General features: G+C 41.2%; 1 protein-coding gene across 1 annotated transcript in view; it reads left to right on the forward strand.

Moving 5' to 3' along the window:
• Positions 1-17,263, forward strand: part of scn8aa (sodium channel, voltage gated, type VIII, alpha subunit a) — a 39,234-nt gene extending 21,971 nt beyond the window's left edge. The window contains exons 19-26 of the mRNA XM_078253867.1: positions 478-651; positions 5,799-5,921; positions 10,133-10,417; positions 10,761-10,814; positions 11,242-11,379; positions 11,479-11,583; positions 11,702-11,972; positions 12,084-17,263. Coding sequence (XP_078109993.1) covers positions 478-651; positions 5,799-5,921; positions 10,133-10,417; positions 10,761-10,814; positions 11,242-11,379; positions 11,479-11,583; positions 11,702-11,972; positions 12,084-13,243 — 2,310 coding nt within the window. The 3' untranslated portion in view covers positions 13,244-17,263. The remainder of the gene's footprint in view (positions 1-477; positions 652-5,798; positions 5,922-10,132; positions 10,418-10,760; positions 10,815-11,241; positions 11,380-11,478; positions 11,584-11,701; positions 11,973-12,083) is intronic.
• The last annotated feature ends 1,525 nt before the right edge of the window (positions 17,264-18,788 follow it).

Raw genomic sequence — 18,788 nt, forward strand, 5'->3', positions numbered from 1 at the left:
CATTCTACTGACCTGAGAAAATCCAAACTGGATAAAGATTGAATGAAGATGACTCATTAAAAATAGAGGTACTTCACAGAGACCAGTGTGTGTCTACAGTACAGTATGGCAATGAGGAGGTAAAACGTGGTGCAGTCAGTCCCTGAGCTGCTGTGTTGGGGGAAGGGCCAGCAGTGCCTGTGATTAATGGACTGTACCATTTATCAAACAGGGGATCTATTTCTGGGGATGGAGTGGGACCTTGTTCTCAAGCATGTCAAATGCTACTAAAATAAGAGCAAAGACTGCTGCAAATCTACATTTGCTGTGGAGTTATTTGAAATATTTCACGCAGAACAGATTTTTTTTTTAATTTGGTAAATCACGGTTAGTGTAGTGCTGTTTACAATTTCATTAGTGGAATCATAAATCATTAGGTGTAATATTTCCCTTGTCGTCTTTGTCACGGCTGACGTTTAATTCCTGTTTTGTCCATAGGCCTTTGAGGATGTGTACATTGAGCAGAGGAAGACCATTCGGATAATTTTGGAGTACGCCGACAGGGTTTTCACCTACATCTTCATCCTGGAGATGTTGCTGAAATGGGTCGCGTACGGTTTTGTCAAGTATTTCACCAATGCCTGGTGTTGGCTGGACTTCTTCATTGTGGATGTAAGTCCAGCTCTTGTTTCCATCTATTAGAGAAGATGAGCAGTTATTTGGTCCTCAACCACACCCTGGTCCAACAGCAACACACTGGGATAAAGATACAGTTTATTAAGCAGCAGAGCTAAGGCTAATTTCTGCTGTAATAATTTGTCTTTTGCCTTATTAGATTGTTATGAATCACATCATATGCACTACATATACTATATGGACACCAGATATGATGTTACAATTATAAGTGTTGTTGTCTGTTGGATGTGGTTAGGTTTGAAAGGTCAGGTTATCAATTGAATATTTGCGTCATGGCATGCATAAGGTGAGATGGCATGTTGTATACAATAGGAAGCCTCTTTATTTGGTTTACTCATGCTATAAGGACAGTGTTTTACAAGACTGTACTGCAGTCTGTCTATTTCAACTGCACTCATGCCGGAGTCACCTTTTACAACTCCAAAACGCAACAATCCCTATTCTGTACTTGGTTTATCAGTCTGAGATGCTTAAATATGTACATAATTTTTCTGCTTGTGAATTAAAACACTTTTATCAGTGTGCCACAAGCAATAAACTGTTTGTCTTTTTCACTACTTGGTACAGACACCAATTATGTTTTAAGGCAGAATTAAAATAAACAATTACAATTTGAACACAAAGCTATTTAAGCATGGATACTAACACAAATTTGAATCAGCCAATCAATAACCATTGATAAAAACCATATTCAAGTCATGCTCAGAGCAAAAGGACATTTCAAAGATGTGTCTCTGTAAAGCTGTCTTTGCCTGTGTCTCTGACCTGCAAGATGTTTGAGATGTGCCTTTGTCCTCTTTCTCTGTGTACTTCTCTGCTCCTTGTGTCAGTCAAGATTGAAAACAGGAACATGGGAAATTCTTCAACCTATTCTTTGTTAGTTAGATATATTATCACATTTTAATCTGATTTTGTCTATTTTTAAAATGACGTAACCTTAGACTGTGAGGGATTTCAATGAGATTCCAACCTGGGAAAGAAATAAAGGGGACCATTTTCATGACTAGAAGCTTAAAGCATCTGTATTTTACATTAATGCTGAATCAAGAGGTAATCTGCACTTAGTGGCAGAATTGGGATAGAATAAGAATTTCCCTGATTTCTGACTTTCTCCTTGAACTAACCACCTCTCCGCAGTGTCCAACACCTCACGCAATAACAGTGAATGGACTCCTTTCAATGGCCAGAGGTTGCCATGTTGATTCATTATAAGCTCCTCTATCCCAGACTCCATGCAGCAAACATACATTTATTACATACCATAGACAACGTACATCTAATTTTCTACATTCATGCATTTATAAATAGTTTGTACAGCTCAAAATTACACATATGTATATTAAGTGTTATGATATCAGTGTAGTGTTTTTAGAGAAGTGGGCATGGTAAGCTGATGGACAGGGCCAGACTGACGCGTCACATGAGGGGGTGTGGGGTTGTTGATGTGATTTAACGCAGCCATTGCAGGTGTGTGGAGGATTGATTGAGGAATTTACTCAAAAAGCAGAGCGGAGAGCCTCAAGCGGACGGTCGCTACAGGCCACACATAACAGACATACAGACAGGCCAGACAAACATTTTGGAAGACTGTTTTCTTGTTTTCAACAACACAAGTTTTTTTAAATACACCTTTTTAAATCCTGAACTACAACACGGAGAGCAGGCTCGCGGAGTCCAGACGAAGGTCGCTGGAAAGCAGACCAAGAGCAAAGGTCGCTCAAGACGGCGAAGCAGGCAGGCCTGGCTCCAGAGCGTGAATTTAAACAGCGGCTGTGTGAGTCAGTTTAACACAGCACAACCCCTCTTAGGTAGGAAAGTATACACTCATCCAGGCCAGTTTAGGTCTCACTTTCACGTTCAATGCATCACACAGGGAGAGGAGACAATACCATTAATGTTACGCGCTAGGTTAGCCTTTAGTAGCTGTGTTTCTTTGCTAAACGAGCCCAGGTTAGCTTCGTAGCCTTTTGTAACATAAGACTTTCAAAAGATTCAGTAAACGGGTATTTTTAAATCATATGTTCAAGGTTGACACACAGCACACGTAGAGCTTGTAGCAATTATAATCATACCACACTGTACTGATTCTGGTTATTGCCATTGTAGACTCCCTCCCTGTAGGTGTGTTGTCAAGCCCAACATTTGGGACAGTGCAGGGCGCTACGTTTCCCAAGTTGTGAACATGTCACAGGGAGTGGCATTCCTCCTCCCCTCTTTCCCCAACCTCCTTTCATTCCCTCTTGAAAGTGTAACCTCAGGAATGTGGTGATATTGTGCTGAGATGTAATGATGGTGGGTGACAGGCGGCCGGCGGTAAGTTTGGTCTTCACTAGCGCTCCCCCTCTAAAAAAAAATTAGACTTTTGCTTGATGAGTCTGGGTTGTGTTGTGGCCTGACTGTGCCTCTACTGTCCTGTGTTGTGGGGTGAAACCATTGCCATGGACTCAGAAAGGGGGGGCACCATCATTAGACCGGCCTGTATTTTTCTTTGAGTGTGGATGTGCCTGGCTCTTTGTGTGAGTGTGTTCCTTCTCATTTCCCTTGTGTTACTGTATGTTTCTGTTACCCATTTGATTAGTGTCTTCTTGATTTTCATTATAAGAGTGTGTTTTGTATACTGTTATGTATTGGCTAAAATGGCATGGGGAAAGAAATGTAATGTTAGAAAGTGTTTTGTTAAATCAGTTAAAAAAAATTAACCTTGTAGCATAGTTACGGGAGAACACAACCAATTATTTTAAAGTGAAGTAGTTTTTTTTTTACTTTATTTTTGCTTACATTGTAGGACACATAATTCATATTGTAGGAGGAATAATCCATATGTTACTCATATTAGCTGTTTAAAGTGACAAAATAGGGAGTAATACTAGTGCACTAGTGATACTGAGGTGTGTGAATGTGAGGATGATAGGTGTCATACTTCATTCATCTTTCTTTTTCACTCAGATTATTATCATTGTTTTGTTGTGTTTTTCCCTTTGTTTTTAGTTTGGTTTATTTCTGTTTGGTTTGTGCTGGCGTCATCATGGGATCACAGCCCCAGATGTCATTGGCCTTGCCTTGCAGAGCTCTGTGAGAAGGACGTTGAGGCGCTGAGGTCACACCCACACAGCTGGCCCAGCAGGGGGCCACAGGCCAGGCACCCCAAAGGGGGGCTCTCCAAGGGGTCAGGCTGAAGGTGACAATTACCCCAAACACTGTAGTGTAGATCAAGGCAAAATCTTTATTTTACTGTCTCCCCACCAGAACAGCTGTTAACTTATTTGAGAGACAATGTTATTGATTTAAATAGGGGCTTTGTGCCAAAAAGTAAGTACTTGGAGAAAACTCAACAAAATCTAAATAAAGGCCCTGTCCAGGACACCCTGGACACGATGTTTGAACATGGTCCAATATTCACATGTACAGTAAGAAGTCTGAATCTGTGTTGCCACCTTTTCTGCTGTTCTTTCCATCGTTTTGATTAATTCCACCCTTATATGGTTAAAAGGTTGGTCTCTTCTAATCCATGTTGATAATGGCATCAGTCAAAATTAAGATTTTGCCTGTTTCAAACCTCCCTCCGTGACTTTGGTAAGCTTTGGATGTTGTGTACTTCTTGCGGTGAGTTTGACCGGTTGGCTGGTTGGAGGTGCTTTCACATGTGTTCACTGTTGATATTTTTCCTTATTTGTAAGGAACTGGTACTCCCCCTGTTTCAGTCCCTCCAGCATACAAACCGTGATTGCAGTTTGGAAAAAACAAAAAGACTTCCTGAGGATACAATTTCTTTGTTCATGTACTAACTTTTGAACAAACAAATTATCTCTATTTGACCTAATTCTAGTACAGCTGCCCACTCCTGCATTTTGCATCTAGAATAATGTGCATTCAGCCAAATAATCCTTCATTACAAAGCTTCCCTGTGCAGCAGACAGCTTGTAATGGCCTCACTGGCGGTGACTCGATCAAGTCATTCCTGTACACCACAATCCCCATTGTCCATTTCCTCATTTGTTAAAGATTCAATACTGTATATGTATGTTTAGCTTAGAGCAGCTATAGGGGATTCACAATTACCAAACCATAATTCCTAAATTTACATTGATTTATTATGGCGCTAAGAGTTCTAACATTTATTGTGTTGCTGTGAATGGTGGAACATACAGTTTTGTGAATTAATGACCTCATTTAATGATAAAGTGAGAGTTTTTAACTATTGATCACACACTATGCAGCATTCTTTGGCTTCAGCAATGCCTCGGTGGCTGCTGCCGGATGTGAGAGGGGCTGCACCAGTTTCTTTGAGGTTGTGTGCTGTTATTGTTAACTGTGTGTAACTCGACTGTGTATTTTTGTCCTTTCAGTGCCATCCAGTGCTAATAACTATATCCGGTCTGCCCTTAACCTCCATCCCTGTTTCTTGTGCGTGGTTCATGTGACTGTGTCTCTCCTATTTGACTCTCAATGCTGTGTGACAATCTGATTTGATGTCTGAGAAAGAAAATGGCAAAATGACACATTTGTACATGTTTACTTGTATTCTTTCTCTTAGGTTCCATTAATTTGTCTGTCTTAAATTATATGGGATTTTATGCCTCAGCCCAAGAACGACATGGAGAGACAATGTTAGAGGGGCAAGGGTAAGGCTCTCAAGTCTGTTGGGTTTTTATCAGCTTTTACAGGGTAACCTCTCTCCTTCCCTCCCTCCCCAACGCCTCTTCCTCTGCTCCCCCACTCCCTTTGCTTGTATCTTTACTAAATCATGTAGCACTTTCTGCCTAATTTACCCTCTGATTGAGTCTTATGTCTCTATCTCCTCTCTTTCTCTCTCAACCACAAATTTCTTTGCAGGTACAAAGGACTTTTCACATCTCGTCAACTGCCCCAAAATAACAGACAAACAATCTCTATGGCGCACTGATACTAAAAATACTACGCACATAAGACCTATACTAAACATTAACCTTCTCTCTCAGTGTATATACATGTATAAATGCAATATTATACATGCATATACATGCAAAGATTTATGTGTGTATGTCAAGCAACTCTCCGCCTATGCCAGGGCCGTCTCTCTTTCCTAGTGAATATTCTCACTTCTAACAGTTTGGAACCTCTTTTGCTTCTCTGTTTTTGTGTAGGTGTCTATAGTCAGCCTTGTAGCTAATGCGCTGGGCTACTCCGATCTAGGGCCCATTAAATCACTCAGGACACTAAGGGCCTTGAGACCCCTCAGAGCCTTGTCACGTTTTGAAGGGATGAGGGTAAGATCCAAAGCTAAGCAGCTGATCCTTCCGCATGCCCATTCAACAATTTAAAGCATGCTAGAACTGTTCTAAAAAACAAACTAAGAGTACTAAAAACTCAAAAATATTGGGGGATTGTTTTTAAAACCAGGAGATAAAGCCAAGAAGTCACCTTTCCATGCGCAATCCTATACCATGCCTTTGTTAGAGCAAAAGAACAAGTCATGATGCAGCTGGGAGACTGAGTAAAGTAACAGTTAAGTTGTATTGCCAGCAGAACAACATGCATTTCAATTGAATTTCTTAAACAAAACAATCTACATGCAAATTGATGTTTCATAATGGAAAATACCCAAAGAGCAACAGAAATATTTTTTCACAAAGCTGCCTCATCACATAAGTGACAACCTAGAAATTCTGATTATTTCATCTTACTTTGTTTCTTCTTGAAAATTGGTCAAAGCTAACCAAACTTACATGCAATTTCATAGAGCATTCAAATCAACAATTAGCTCTTCATTTGACCTAATTCTCAACCACTGCTTTTAATTGAGAAACCCCTTCCCCTCCACATGCACCCCCCCCACAACCCCCCCCCCAACCCCCTACCACACACCCCAACCCCTACCCCCACCCCTCCCCACGCCATCCCTCAATGCATCTTGCATCGACAACAACCAGCAGGAACAATGGAGCTGCAGGACATCAAAACCTCTGCCCAACCAGTCACACCAAAACAATGCATGCAGGACGGCTGCCAAACAACCATTCAGAGGAATTTGGCAGTACCTCTGGTTGCTTCAGCCGTCTCTTCCTAAAATATTTCATTGGTTGTCTCTGTGACTGGTGGTAGCAATAGGTTGCACCTGGTTGTTGTCACCCATAGTCCCCCCTGTCTCATTTTCTTCTTCTCTCTCTAACTCTTGACCTCATTCTCTTTTACTACTCACTACTCTTGGTGTGCTTGCCTTGTCTTCTAGTTTAAGCTTCTCCTCTTCACCTCAGCCCCTCCCCACCTTCTCCTAAGCTCCACATGTGCAGCACTGTGCAGCCCCCCCCCCTCTCTTATTCCACACCCCCTTATCCCTTTCACTACTCACTCCACCTCGACCCAGTTCGGCTGGAGGGTCACCACACTCTCCTGCATAAGGGACTGAGACAGAAACCACACACTTACAGTGTTGTGGCTTTGGGAGGAAAATATTTATTAAGCTTCTGCCAGTGTCAGCACTTTAGGTCGTACCATCTGACCGACAGATCTGCTAACAGTCCATTCTGGTGGCAGAATATTACTGTAAATGTTTCTAAACATTGTTCATATTAACTACTTGAAATGAAATAATTTATAATCATTGTTAGTGCCTTCCTTCAGGAATGCAGGCAGAAGTTTAGCAAATATGCTAGGCTGACATTTCACACAAGGCATTACTACTGCCATGTCATGGCACCACATATTGTAGCTCATACAGCAGGCCCTGGCTTCATGTTGCCTTCCACTCCCACAGGAAGTGAAACTGGGAGGCAACAACAGGCCCAGGTAAACTCTGACTTTGAGTTTGGGTCTGGGTGGGTGGTGGCCCATAGGTTGATAAGCACTAAATCGTTCGGACAACACTCTCAACCCTAGACAGACAATGTCTTTAGTACATCCCAAAAATGACAGACCAGCAGGAGAAGAAGGCCTGTGTTATCTAGTGGGTGGATATTTGTTGTGAAGTCTCATTCATACTAGATATCCAGCGACTAAAATGTGATGCCATTGCACATAAGCAGACATCAATGCTTTTAGGCCCTGGATAGGCTCTATGGATGCTGCCATGAATGTTTCACTGAAATTTTATGGGTATAATTTTTATTAATTCTGGGAGGGGAAATAGACCTCTTAATTATTATGTCATTTTTGGGGTTGGAAATCATCACACATTTGCTTTAATAGAGTGTAATAATGCCAATACCAGTGCCCCTTATGAATGACCCCATTCACTGGGTGTACAGTATGTGGTAAGAGAGGTGAGGGTAGCCCAGTCACGCAAAGGGAAACAGAGGAATTTGATCCTGCTGTATACATTTTTTACTACAATGTATATGTTCATCAATTGAGTTACCATTTTGTTTGAACTGATAACGGAAAATTTGAAGTCAAAGCAATAAATTAATGAATAGGGAAGTACATGAATGGAGAGATGACACTGTATGAAGGAGATTAGTATGAGTGATAAGTTAGAATGATGAGAACTTTTATATCCCCGCTGGTTGAGTATTACGTTAAGACGCATCGCAACTCAACAGTGCCGAGCAAGCAGTGCAGCTTCAATTGGACACATTGCACTGCTTAACATGCAATGATATGGGCTACATGACTACGTACTTTGCTCTCTCTTTCTCTTAATGCTGCTTTGTAAACTCGGTCGTACTTTGATTAAGCAATGCATTATACAGGAATGACAGTATCTCTTGCCATATTAACCCCACTTTCAGTAAATCCCCCTTTTTCCTGACGAACGTGCTGACGTTTAAATTAATCCACCAAAGATTTTGAAATGACAATGTTTTTGGTAGTTTCATCTTTGCCCACTATTAAAGGTATTAGTCATCATGGGGCCTTTAGATGAAAGCTCTGAACCTCAATCACTTTAATGGTTTGTCTTCACGATGAGCAGGCCAACACATAATATATAAGCGTTCAGACATATTGTGCTGTAGATATTTGTCAGACACCCATACAAACCATCTAAATATCAGAATGGCTCGTCAGACGCAAAAGCAAGCTAGACTTCAACCATTATCTCTTTAGCCGCTATCTCTCTATCCACACATTTCTCTTATTTATTGAGTTATTGATTTGATCGGTTCTTGAGATTGCACAATGCCATGTAACACGCATGTACTATAACTGCCGATGCACATTATGCATTTTTGAAAGCCATTTTCCCTCTTTCTGAGAATGCTTTCACACAGCATGGCCTAATTCTTTTTTTAAACACTGAATTTCTGAAAGTGTTTCAGTTGTATTTCAGATCAAGCATCAGAGAATCATTCTCTCAGCGAGTGCAATGGCAACACTGTAAGGGAAAGAGTGGTTTTAAAGCCTATAATTGTATTTGAAAAACATCACATAAAGCATTTTACATTAGAAACAATATTTTACCAGTGTGCCCTCTGTACAGCACAAATGTAAGATTCAACACAAGTCAGCCTATGAAGGTTGTGTACACGCTGAGAGAATCCTGCTCTAGAGCTCCTCCCTGTCTGTCTGTAATGAGGAGGGAATATGGCTCCATAAAACGAGTCTGCCAAAGACATGCATGCTCAGCTGTCTGCCTGAGAGCTGCTGATGGGCCTGCCTAACACTGGTAGTGAGCAGTTCACTATGTGCTGAGCTTACTACTGGCTATGATAAATCTACGGGGAAATCAGATTGGATTGTTAGAACGGTTTAGATTTTGGGTTGGTGGTGGGAATTATTAAACTTTAAATTGATTTTTCTTTTACTGCTATAGTGTTATATTGTTTGACTAGTTATGGGAAAGGGTCGGTAAGATTAAGAATATTGACTGTCTAAGGTTGGGGTGGTAAGAGTGGACACTTCATAGTGGTATGGCAAACACTTAATTTCTTTTTAACTGACATTTAAGCTTTATAAAGTCTATGTGAAAAAGCTATTTTGTTTAAATTATAAACTATTTCTCACAACACAGTCAAATGTTCCTATTATTTAATCATATTATTTTTGGATTTATATTTATTTAATAAATATGTGTTAAGGTGAAATAATATTAGTATAGTATAGAAGAGTATTTCACAGTTTTGTGAGTCTTTGGATAGATAAAGCTTTATAAAACAACGTGTGTGTGTGTGTGTGTGTGTGTGTGTGTGTGTGTGTGTCCCTTAAGCACTTCTAGCCACATGCTTCGACAGATCAAAGAGCATCTCAGAGTCACATCAGTGCTGCTCCAATTAGAAAGGGACTGAAACGGCTCTCCCTCCCAATAATTCCCCACACTTCAGTATGTACATCACAATGGTGTGCAGTGCTTATTTTCGACTACATAACATCATTATAGAATTGAACTGCTGCTCTTAACGCCACCTGTAACAAAGGGTTGAACAGCTTTTTTAAGTACCCAGTGTAACGCCATAACAGTATGTAGTGTCTTTTCGGAGGGGTTGAAAGAGCTGTTTGATTCCTGGTTCTCATGTCATATCCTGTCTTTCCTGGTCTGTTCTAGGTGGTAGTCAACGCCTTGGTGGGTGCCATCCCTTCCATTATGAATGTGTTGCTGGTTTGCCTCATCTTTTGGCTGATTTTCAGTATCATGGGGGTCAACTTGTTTGCGGGCAAGTACTACTACTGTTTCAATCAGACATCAGAGGAATACTTTCCTGTCGACGTGGTCAACAACAAGACCCAGTGTGAGGCCCTCATGCAACAAAACTATACCGAGGTCAGGTGGAAGAACGTCAAGATCAACTTTGATAATGTGGGCGCCGGCTACCTGGCCCTGCTGCAAGTGGTGAGAGTGTCGCTCCTTGTCTCCTCTGTTTCTGACTCCATTTCTTATTTCATGCTAACATGGTTTCTTTTCTTATTTTCTTATGCACTTTTCTGTTTCTGAAGGTCTGTTGCTTCAAACTCTGTTTGCTTTCACAGTACTCTGAGGCTGTCTGTTCTTATTCATTGTAAATATTTCATTGTATATATTCAGTGTTTCTCCATGCCCTTTTCTTCATCTACTTGTTTCTTTCCATACACGAGCTGTACTACAGGACATGCATCGGTTTCGGTTTGAGTTTCTTTGATTTTGATTGATTTTTTGGTTTCTACAAATGTATTTAGTCATGTCTCTCTTTTGAAAGGCCACATTCAAAGGTTGGATGGACATTATGTATGCAGCTGTGGATTCCAGAGAGGTAGGTTTATTGCTTCTTCAATAAATATTGTAATGCTTATTTTTTTCACTGTATGCAAGACTGTTAACACAGGTCTTAAAGGAAAAGTTTGACATTTGGGAAAGACTCTTAGATGAGAAGAGTATGAAGCTACTGCCAAACTTATTTCTTGACCAGACCATGGCCTTTGACTTTTGTATAGATTAAAGAAACAGGTATTAATTAGTGAACTTTAGAGGTGCTGCCAGAAGGATTTTGTTAGCTTTGGAAAGAGCCAGGCTAGCTGTTTGCCCTGTTTCCACTCTTTGTGCAAAGCTAAGTTAGCTGGCTGCTGGGGGTAATTTCACTCAAGAAAGTAAATAATCGCATTTCCAAATGTGTCAATTTGTTTCTTAAAGTTGTGTTGATAATAAACAACACTACCTTTAACATTGTACCTCCCTCCAAGGTGGAAGACCAGCCCGACTATGAAGTCAATATCTACATGTACATCTACTTTGTCGTTTTCATCATATTTGGCTCCTTCTTCACCCTCAACCTCTTTATTGGTGTGATCATTGACAACTTCAACCAGCAGAAGAAAAAGATAAGACCCGTTCTGTCTCCTTAACCTTTATCCTGCCTTGGGAGTTTCCATTATAGTGTCAGAATGTGATTATAACCAAACCTTTCTTTATCCCTTTACTTTGGAGGTCAGGATATATTTATGACAGAGGAACAGAAAAAGTACTACAATGCCATGAAAAAACTGGGGTCCAAAAAGCCACAAAAACCTATTCCTCGACCACAGGTATTTTGTTTCTCTGGGTTATTCCTATTTTGTTCAGCTTATTCAAAATATGATGCTTTTGGTTGTAACCTCAGTAAATCTAAACTCCATCCCTCTTTGTGTCCTCTCTCTCATGTAGAACAAGGTCCAAGGCATGGTGTTCGACTTTGTGACGCAGCAGGTCTTTGACATCTCCATCATGATTTTAATCTGTCTCAACATGGTTACTATGATGGTGGAAACGGACGATCAGTCAGATGAAACAGAAAACGTCCTCTACTGGGTCAACTTCATCTTTATTGTAGTCTTCACCACCGAGTTCTTGCTAAAGCTTTTCGCCCTTCGCCACTATTACTTCACCAATGGCTGGAATATCTTTGATGTGGTGGTGGTCATCCTGTCTATTGTCGGTGAGTGAGGGAGGTGAAAAACACAAAGCAATTAGGAAGTAGCTTGAGATAGGCGTCTGTTGTATTCTGATGATATTCTCTTCCTTTCTTATTTTCTTATTTCCTTCCCAGGTATGTTCCTGGCTGATATAATTGAGAAGTACTTTGTGTCACCAACACTGTTCAGGGTGATCAGGTTGGCTCGTATTGGCCGTATCCTGCGTCTGATCAAAGGAGCTAAGGGCATCCGCACTTTACTCTTTGCTCTGATGATGTCACTGCCAGCCCTGTTCAACATTGGCCTACTGCTCTTCCTGGTCATGTTCATTTTCTCCATCTTCGGCATGTCTAACTTTGGCTATGTAAAACACGGAGCGGGAATTGATGACTTGTACAACTTTGAGACCTTTGGCAACAGCATGATCATTCTGTTCATGATCACTACGTCAGCTGGATGGGACGGCTTGCTGCTGCCGATCCTCAACTACCCACCAGACTGCGATCCCAATTTGGAGAACCCTGGTACATCCGTGAAGGGTGACTGCGGTAACCCATCAGTGGGAATCTTATTTTTTGTCATGTATATCATCATTTCTTTCCTGATTGTGGTCAACATGTACATTGCCATCATCCTGGAGAACTTCAGTGTGGCCACAGAGGAAAGTGCTGATCCACTCAGTGAGGACGACTTTGAGACCTTCTACGAGATCTGGGAGAAGTTTGACCCCACTGCCTCTCAGTTCATTACTTTTGCCAAGCTCTCTGACTTTGCCGACGCACTGGAGCACCCACTTCGTGTGCCAAAGCCCAACACTATAGAACTAATTGCCATGGATTTGCCCATGGTGAGTGGCGATCGCATTCACTGCCTAGACATCCTGTTTGCCTTCACAAAGCGAGTGCTGGGTGACAGTGGGGAGTTGGACATGCTGAGGCAACAGATGGAGGAGCGATTTGTGGCAGCCAACCCCTCCAAGGTGTCGTATGAACCCATCACCTCCACTCTTCGCCGCAAACAGGAGGATGTCTCTGCCAGAACTATCCAGAATGCCTACCGCGTCCACCTTATTCGACGCGGCATCATCTTCAAGCGTCGTACTTTTACTAACAATAAGTTTGAGAATGGCGGGACCAACCAAGAGAAGAAGGAGAGCACACCATCCACAGCCTCTCTCCCCTCCTACGACAGTGTGACCAAACCTGACAAGGAGAAACAGGATGAAAACAAGGAGGACTGGGCCAGGAAAGAGAAGGACAAAAACCAAAAAGATGAGTGGGAATCAAAGTGTTAGGGTTCAGTGACTCACAAAAGTCAATAAAACACAGCAAGATGAGACTCTGAGCTCAATCCCAACAAATGTAGAAAAAAGTGATCATTTGCAAGAAAGGAAAAAAAACAAAAACATACAAAAAAATTACTCAATGCTACTGAGGCAATGTGGTTTCTTATGTTGTCAAAGACAGCTGAACGAAACACAATCAGTTTACCACGGAACTTTGTTGCATAGTGACCAAGTTCATAGAAATGAGGAACAAATACAAAATGACTCACAGTGTGCTGGCCAATGACACACATTTCTTTGGGGACCAACTGCCAAGGCCCAGAAATCTCTGCTAGATGATCGAAAAATTGCAAAATCCCTGCCACCACCGAGTGTGGACCTCCGCAGCAAAATGCCAGTGCTGCGGGACTGGATCGTACAGATCCTACTAGAACTGTATTAGCAGTCTAAATGAGGGTCTGTAACACAGTGTTTACCATCTTTATCAAGAAGAAAACAATAATAAACCAAGCAAGTTTAGCTAGCGCGGGAGGGGAAAACCCAGAACCGTAGACAAAGATTTTTGTTTGTTTGTTTTGCGCTAAGTATACTTGCATCTTTACATTTTTTGAGCAGCAAAAACAGATAACATTCAGCCCATGCCACTCATCTTTTCATCTCCTCTTTGTTATACTGACATTGAAAAAGACATTTTCTACATGGGCTTTCACACTGACTGGGTAGGGGTCATTAGTTATTGTTTTGACTTGGGCTGAAGGAGACTTGCTCAGGCCGAGTTCCAGATAAATAATAATTATTGTGCTCGTTCAATGCGTAGAAATGACTTGCATGAAGGCATGTTTTGATCAGGAATCATGCATGAGTAATCATTGTCCACAAGACTCTAATTCTCAACCACTGCAGTGGCTTGAGTATAGTTTGAGGCTTTCCACTGGGGAATAAACTATGAACTATGAAGATTTTGGATAATGATAGATAGAATATTGGGGGAGTGATAGTCGTATCATCCTGCCCTTCACTAGTTTTGCTTTTCAACTGACAGATCTTTAAATTTAGCCCTTCATTAAAATTTCAGGTGAATGAAGGATGTAAGCACTCAAAGGCAAAGTCTCAGTAGGATCAGCCAACAACACAATCTAGAAAATAGTTGTTTTTGCTGCTCTGAATGTTAGTAGTACAGAAAGAGTGTGGAGTGTATGAGTATTAGGAAGCAGAATATCCTCACGATGAGGATGCACAGATTTGGAGGACCATCAGTTGTCCTGAACCAAATCTGGAGCTTACATCTCTTTGTTTACTTACATCCATCAAAGAGTCACTTTCTTTACTTACCTGTGGTCCCTATTACAGCAATGAGAGCAGGTGATGTTTAACGCCAAGGAATCCATAACTGGCACTAGTAAGGGTCTGGTGTTCTCAATAGGTATCCCCTCTACTACTGTAGTTCCAGAAGAAGGGATGAAAATATGGTTTTATTTTTGTTTTGATCATCTTTTCGTTGATTTGTTTTGGGCTAGTGAAAATGAAAAACTCAGACTGTATTCTTACTGATTCATTCATTTCAAGTTCCTCTTTTGTACTCGGTCAGACCCACATCATTTCCCAGTGAGTGATGTTTTAGGTAGTGCTTTTCGGACAGTTTGAGTTGCCAGCTTTAGAAAAACAAAACCTTGAAGTCCTTCTCTGATGTCCTTGTGATGCAATCATTCTCAGAAAAGGATTTGATCAGTGAGAGTGACACTGACCATCTGAAACAGCAGAGTGAGCAGAGAATTGTCACAAGGACATGCCTTGTCGTGCCTATGTATGGAAGATGGATGGCCATGAAGGGCTTGTGGTTTGGACTGTAGAATCAAATGGATTTTGTCTGATATTTCAAGTAGTTGGATGGGTGATAAATAACACAAACGTGGACCAATAAATAGGTAGAGCCCCTCCCTTCAGGGTTTTAGACTGACTGCCATGAGAACAAGAGAAAAATGGAAGAGCAGAAAAAGACAATAGTGCTTTGGTCTGAGTTGGAGTGCTGAAAGTCCCATGTCTGTCAGTGTATCATTGTGCTTTTGTGGGACCTCTTAAACACTGTGTGGTGTTGGACCCAGGCTCGCACCATCTTTTCACATACTTGCAGGCTTTCAAGTACGATCACCCGCTTCAAAAATAACTAGAAAAGCGAACACTCGCCAAGATTAAACATCAGCAAGCCTCACATCGACGCAGCTATGTTAAATAATAAGCTTTGTGGGTGTTTTTCATAAAAAAAAAACCTGAGGCTTCGTCAAGTGGTAGACAAGACACAACTGCCTCTTTATGTGTTCCTGCCATTTCTTTTCTACACAGGAGTGATGGTCCTATTTATAAGTGGATGACTGGACATAAATCTGGCATCCTTCGTCACACCACTAATGCCATGTTGGTGTGTTTAACACTGCCTGTACCAGAACCCCCTGTCTGTAACAATAACTGAGGTCTGTTTACAATATGAAGTCTCCGAATCAGTTTGGCTGCTGCACACTCAAACCAAATACATTCCCAATGAGAGCCACAGGAGTAGTGAGTAATGTCATCCAATTTACCCATATTCATCTTGGATGTAACGTTTTACAATGATACATTCACACTTGAGAAAAATAAACAAAAAAAATAAACAAAAAACACAAAAACATATACAGTATATGTACAGTGCAGGCTATGATGTAAATGGCACAATCGCTGAAAAAGAACGAACTTTTTGAGAGAAACTATAAATATTGTATTATATTTTATTTTATCGGCATGCTTTGTTGTGTTTTTTGTAAATACAGAATTTTAAAAATGTTACTACTAATAATCAAAAAATGAATAATAACAATAATATAGAATGGCTTCCAGCTATGCCCTTTGTCACATTTGTTACCTTTTGGATTTTTTGAGACACTTTTCACTTTGTTGACGGAAATTGAATGAAATATAGATATTATATAATACAAAAGATATATACATGTATACATATATGTTTATATGTATATACATAAAACAGAAGAACACTGTTTGTCACATTTGATTTATGTGCAACACGTTCAGTGGATGTCTAAAACTGGTTGTTTCCAGCACCCTTCTATGTTGGGGAATAGCTCATGTGCGATATTACTGGAGCTGCTTGCCATGGATTGTAGCCTGATCATGAAGAAAGGATAATGTTACCAGCACATTTCTCACTTACTGTCATATCTCTCACCTTCACTGAGTATACAGGACACACCCACAGTCACGGACACTAACACACACATGGGTGACTCCTCACTGCCAATCAACTTTACCAGTGATCTCTTCCTTGAGGACGTCAGCTGGTGTGAATGACTGCCTCATACACACTGAGACGGTACCTACCCCCAAGGCCTTTTTCCCATACCCACACATCAGTGCCATTACAGCTCAACATGCACAATCATGTACTTGCTTCTCATCCTCACATTTCTTTTGTTGAATGATTTGTTTCTAGTGTTCCACTCAATGGCATGTGCCTTTTTTTTCTGCAAATTTGGATGTCGATTCCACACTGAAAAAAAGAAAAAGGAAAAAAAAACAAGAAAAACTGTGGAGGATGGAGGTTTGGGGGTGAGCACAACATTAATCAGGGATGCTGAGTGAGAAATACTGCCAGAGGATCATCCAGACACCCCACTTGATGTTAATATTCAACAGTGTGTGATGTTAACAGAAAATCAGCTAACTGAAAAATGTCCTGTTCTTAGTGCTATGTGTGTCACCCACTTGGCTTGTGAAAAAGCAGCTCGCCTTCTATATTTCTTCAATGTTTTTGTTTCCATCTGAAATTTATTTTTGTATCAATATTTGATTATAGGACTCATTCTTTTTTAGCATGGTTTATTATGGGCGTTTTTTCTTTTTGCTGAAAAATTAAAAAGTGCTTTTCAAACAGTTATCATTTGACACCATGATAAAAGAGGATATACAGTACAATATGATGGTGTGTTGCACAACCACTTGGACTCTTGGTAAGAATATATGAAAGATTGTCTTCATTTGAGCACGAACCTTTTTATTACCAATAAAGCAGCCTTCCAGTTACAACTTGTGTGTTGATTTTCCATTTTCCTTCTCAACTTTACTTCAGGCTTATTTCTGATTAATTGTCTCCACTTTAAGTAGTGGTCACCATTTTGTGCAGATTATTGTACTTTTGTAGTGCTGTATGTGGATGCAAGTGAATTACAAAACATCCTGTGAAATGGAGCTGAGTGGCGTTGTGGTAATGGGGCCGTGAAAGGCAGCCTTTCAAATGTAATGGACTTATTGAATTTGTTAAGAGCACCATGTTAACATCCCCCTCACAGGCAGAAGATGGACTATAGCCGCATTCATTATTGTGCAGTCCATCTGAACTGTGATGCTCTTGTTTGTGGTCCATCATAAAGCAAATAGCCTAGAGGTATGACATTACAGTCATCACCCTCATATCCTCATTAGAACATGGATGATATAGCCACATTGGGGGATATTGATCTGTTTGTGATTCTCAAAGGGGGGGGGGGGGGTTAAGAAACTCTTTTTGGAGAATTGTATGGAAATTATGCATTGAGTTGTCCTCAGAAACTGAATAGTTGGCAAATTCTCCATGGACAACCCTCCCCTTTTCTCCTCCCCTTTTTTGTCACAAGACAAAATGTTGTCTCCCTGGCTCCTCTCCCTCCCTTCAGTCACATGGACTCTTTCTACTTCCCCTCATCCCCCGCACTTCCTCTGTCTCCCTGGATTTCTATATGATATTTTTAAATCTATGTGTCTCTCCGTTATCTATCATCTACACATGTAGGCAATGGAAACCTGCTCCTTATTGACTATCGACCTCCTCTCTCTCCAACACCTTTCATTGCCATGCTTCAGGAAGGTTGTGTGAGAGTGCAGTGAGATGGAGAGGAGAGAGCGAGTCAGGAAGGATGGGGGGAGGTAATGAAAAGAGAAGGGAAATGGAGGTGGTGGATCACTGCAGTGCAGATAAATTAATGCAGCAGTCGAGGCTGAGTCAGCAGCACACTCCCAGTTTGGCCCAGTGCCTCCTTCGGTGTGTGGCCATGCACTGCTCCCTAGGAGACCGGCTCCCACGCAAAAAAAAAAAAAATCACACCGAAATAAGGACATTTCATTCCAAAATTGGGCTCGTTAACGACGTCTAAAGAGCGGGTAAGCACCATCGGCAGGCGGTGTAGCTGCGCGCTATGCAGAGGAGCTGTCCTTGGTGCTGGAGGTGGTACAGAGACCGACGAACATCCTCTACCCGGCCCTGATGTTTCTTGGGTGGGATCGGATGGAAAGGTGACAGCGCGGGTTGTCGTGGAGCTAAATCCAACCATAAAATGTGTGTTTAGAGTGCGGAAGAGCTCGACCTAATTCTTAGACAGCCACACCTACACTCCCCTCTCCTCCTCTGCTCGCTTTCCTCTTACCCCACCTCCCTTCCTCTGAAGCATGTTGCCACATAGCATGTGGTTTCTCTGTGGGTAGATCTGAACGTAGCTAAATATAACGATTACACGGGTCACAGTATATATTA

This window comes from Sander vitreus, chromosome 7 (assembly GCF_031162955.1).
Source record: "Sander vitreus isolate 19-12246 chromosome 7, sanVit1, whole genome shotgun sequence".
In the NCBI taxonomy this organism is placed as follows: domain Eukaryota; kingdom Metazoa; phylum Chordata; class Actinopteri; order Perciformes; family Percidae; genus Sander; species Sander vitreus.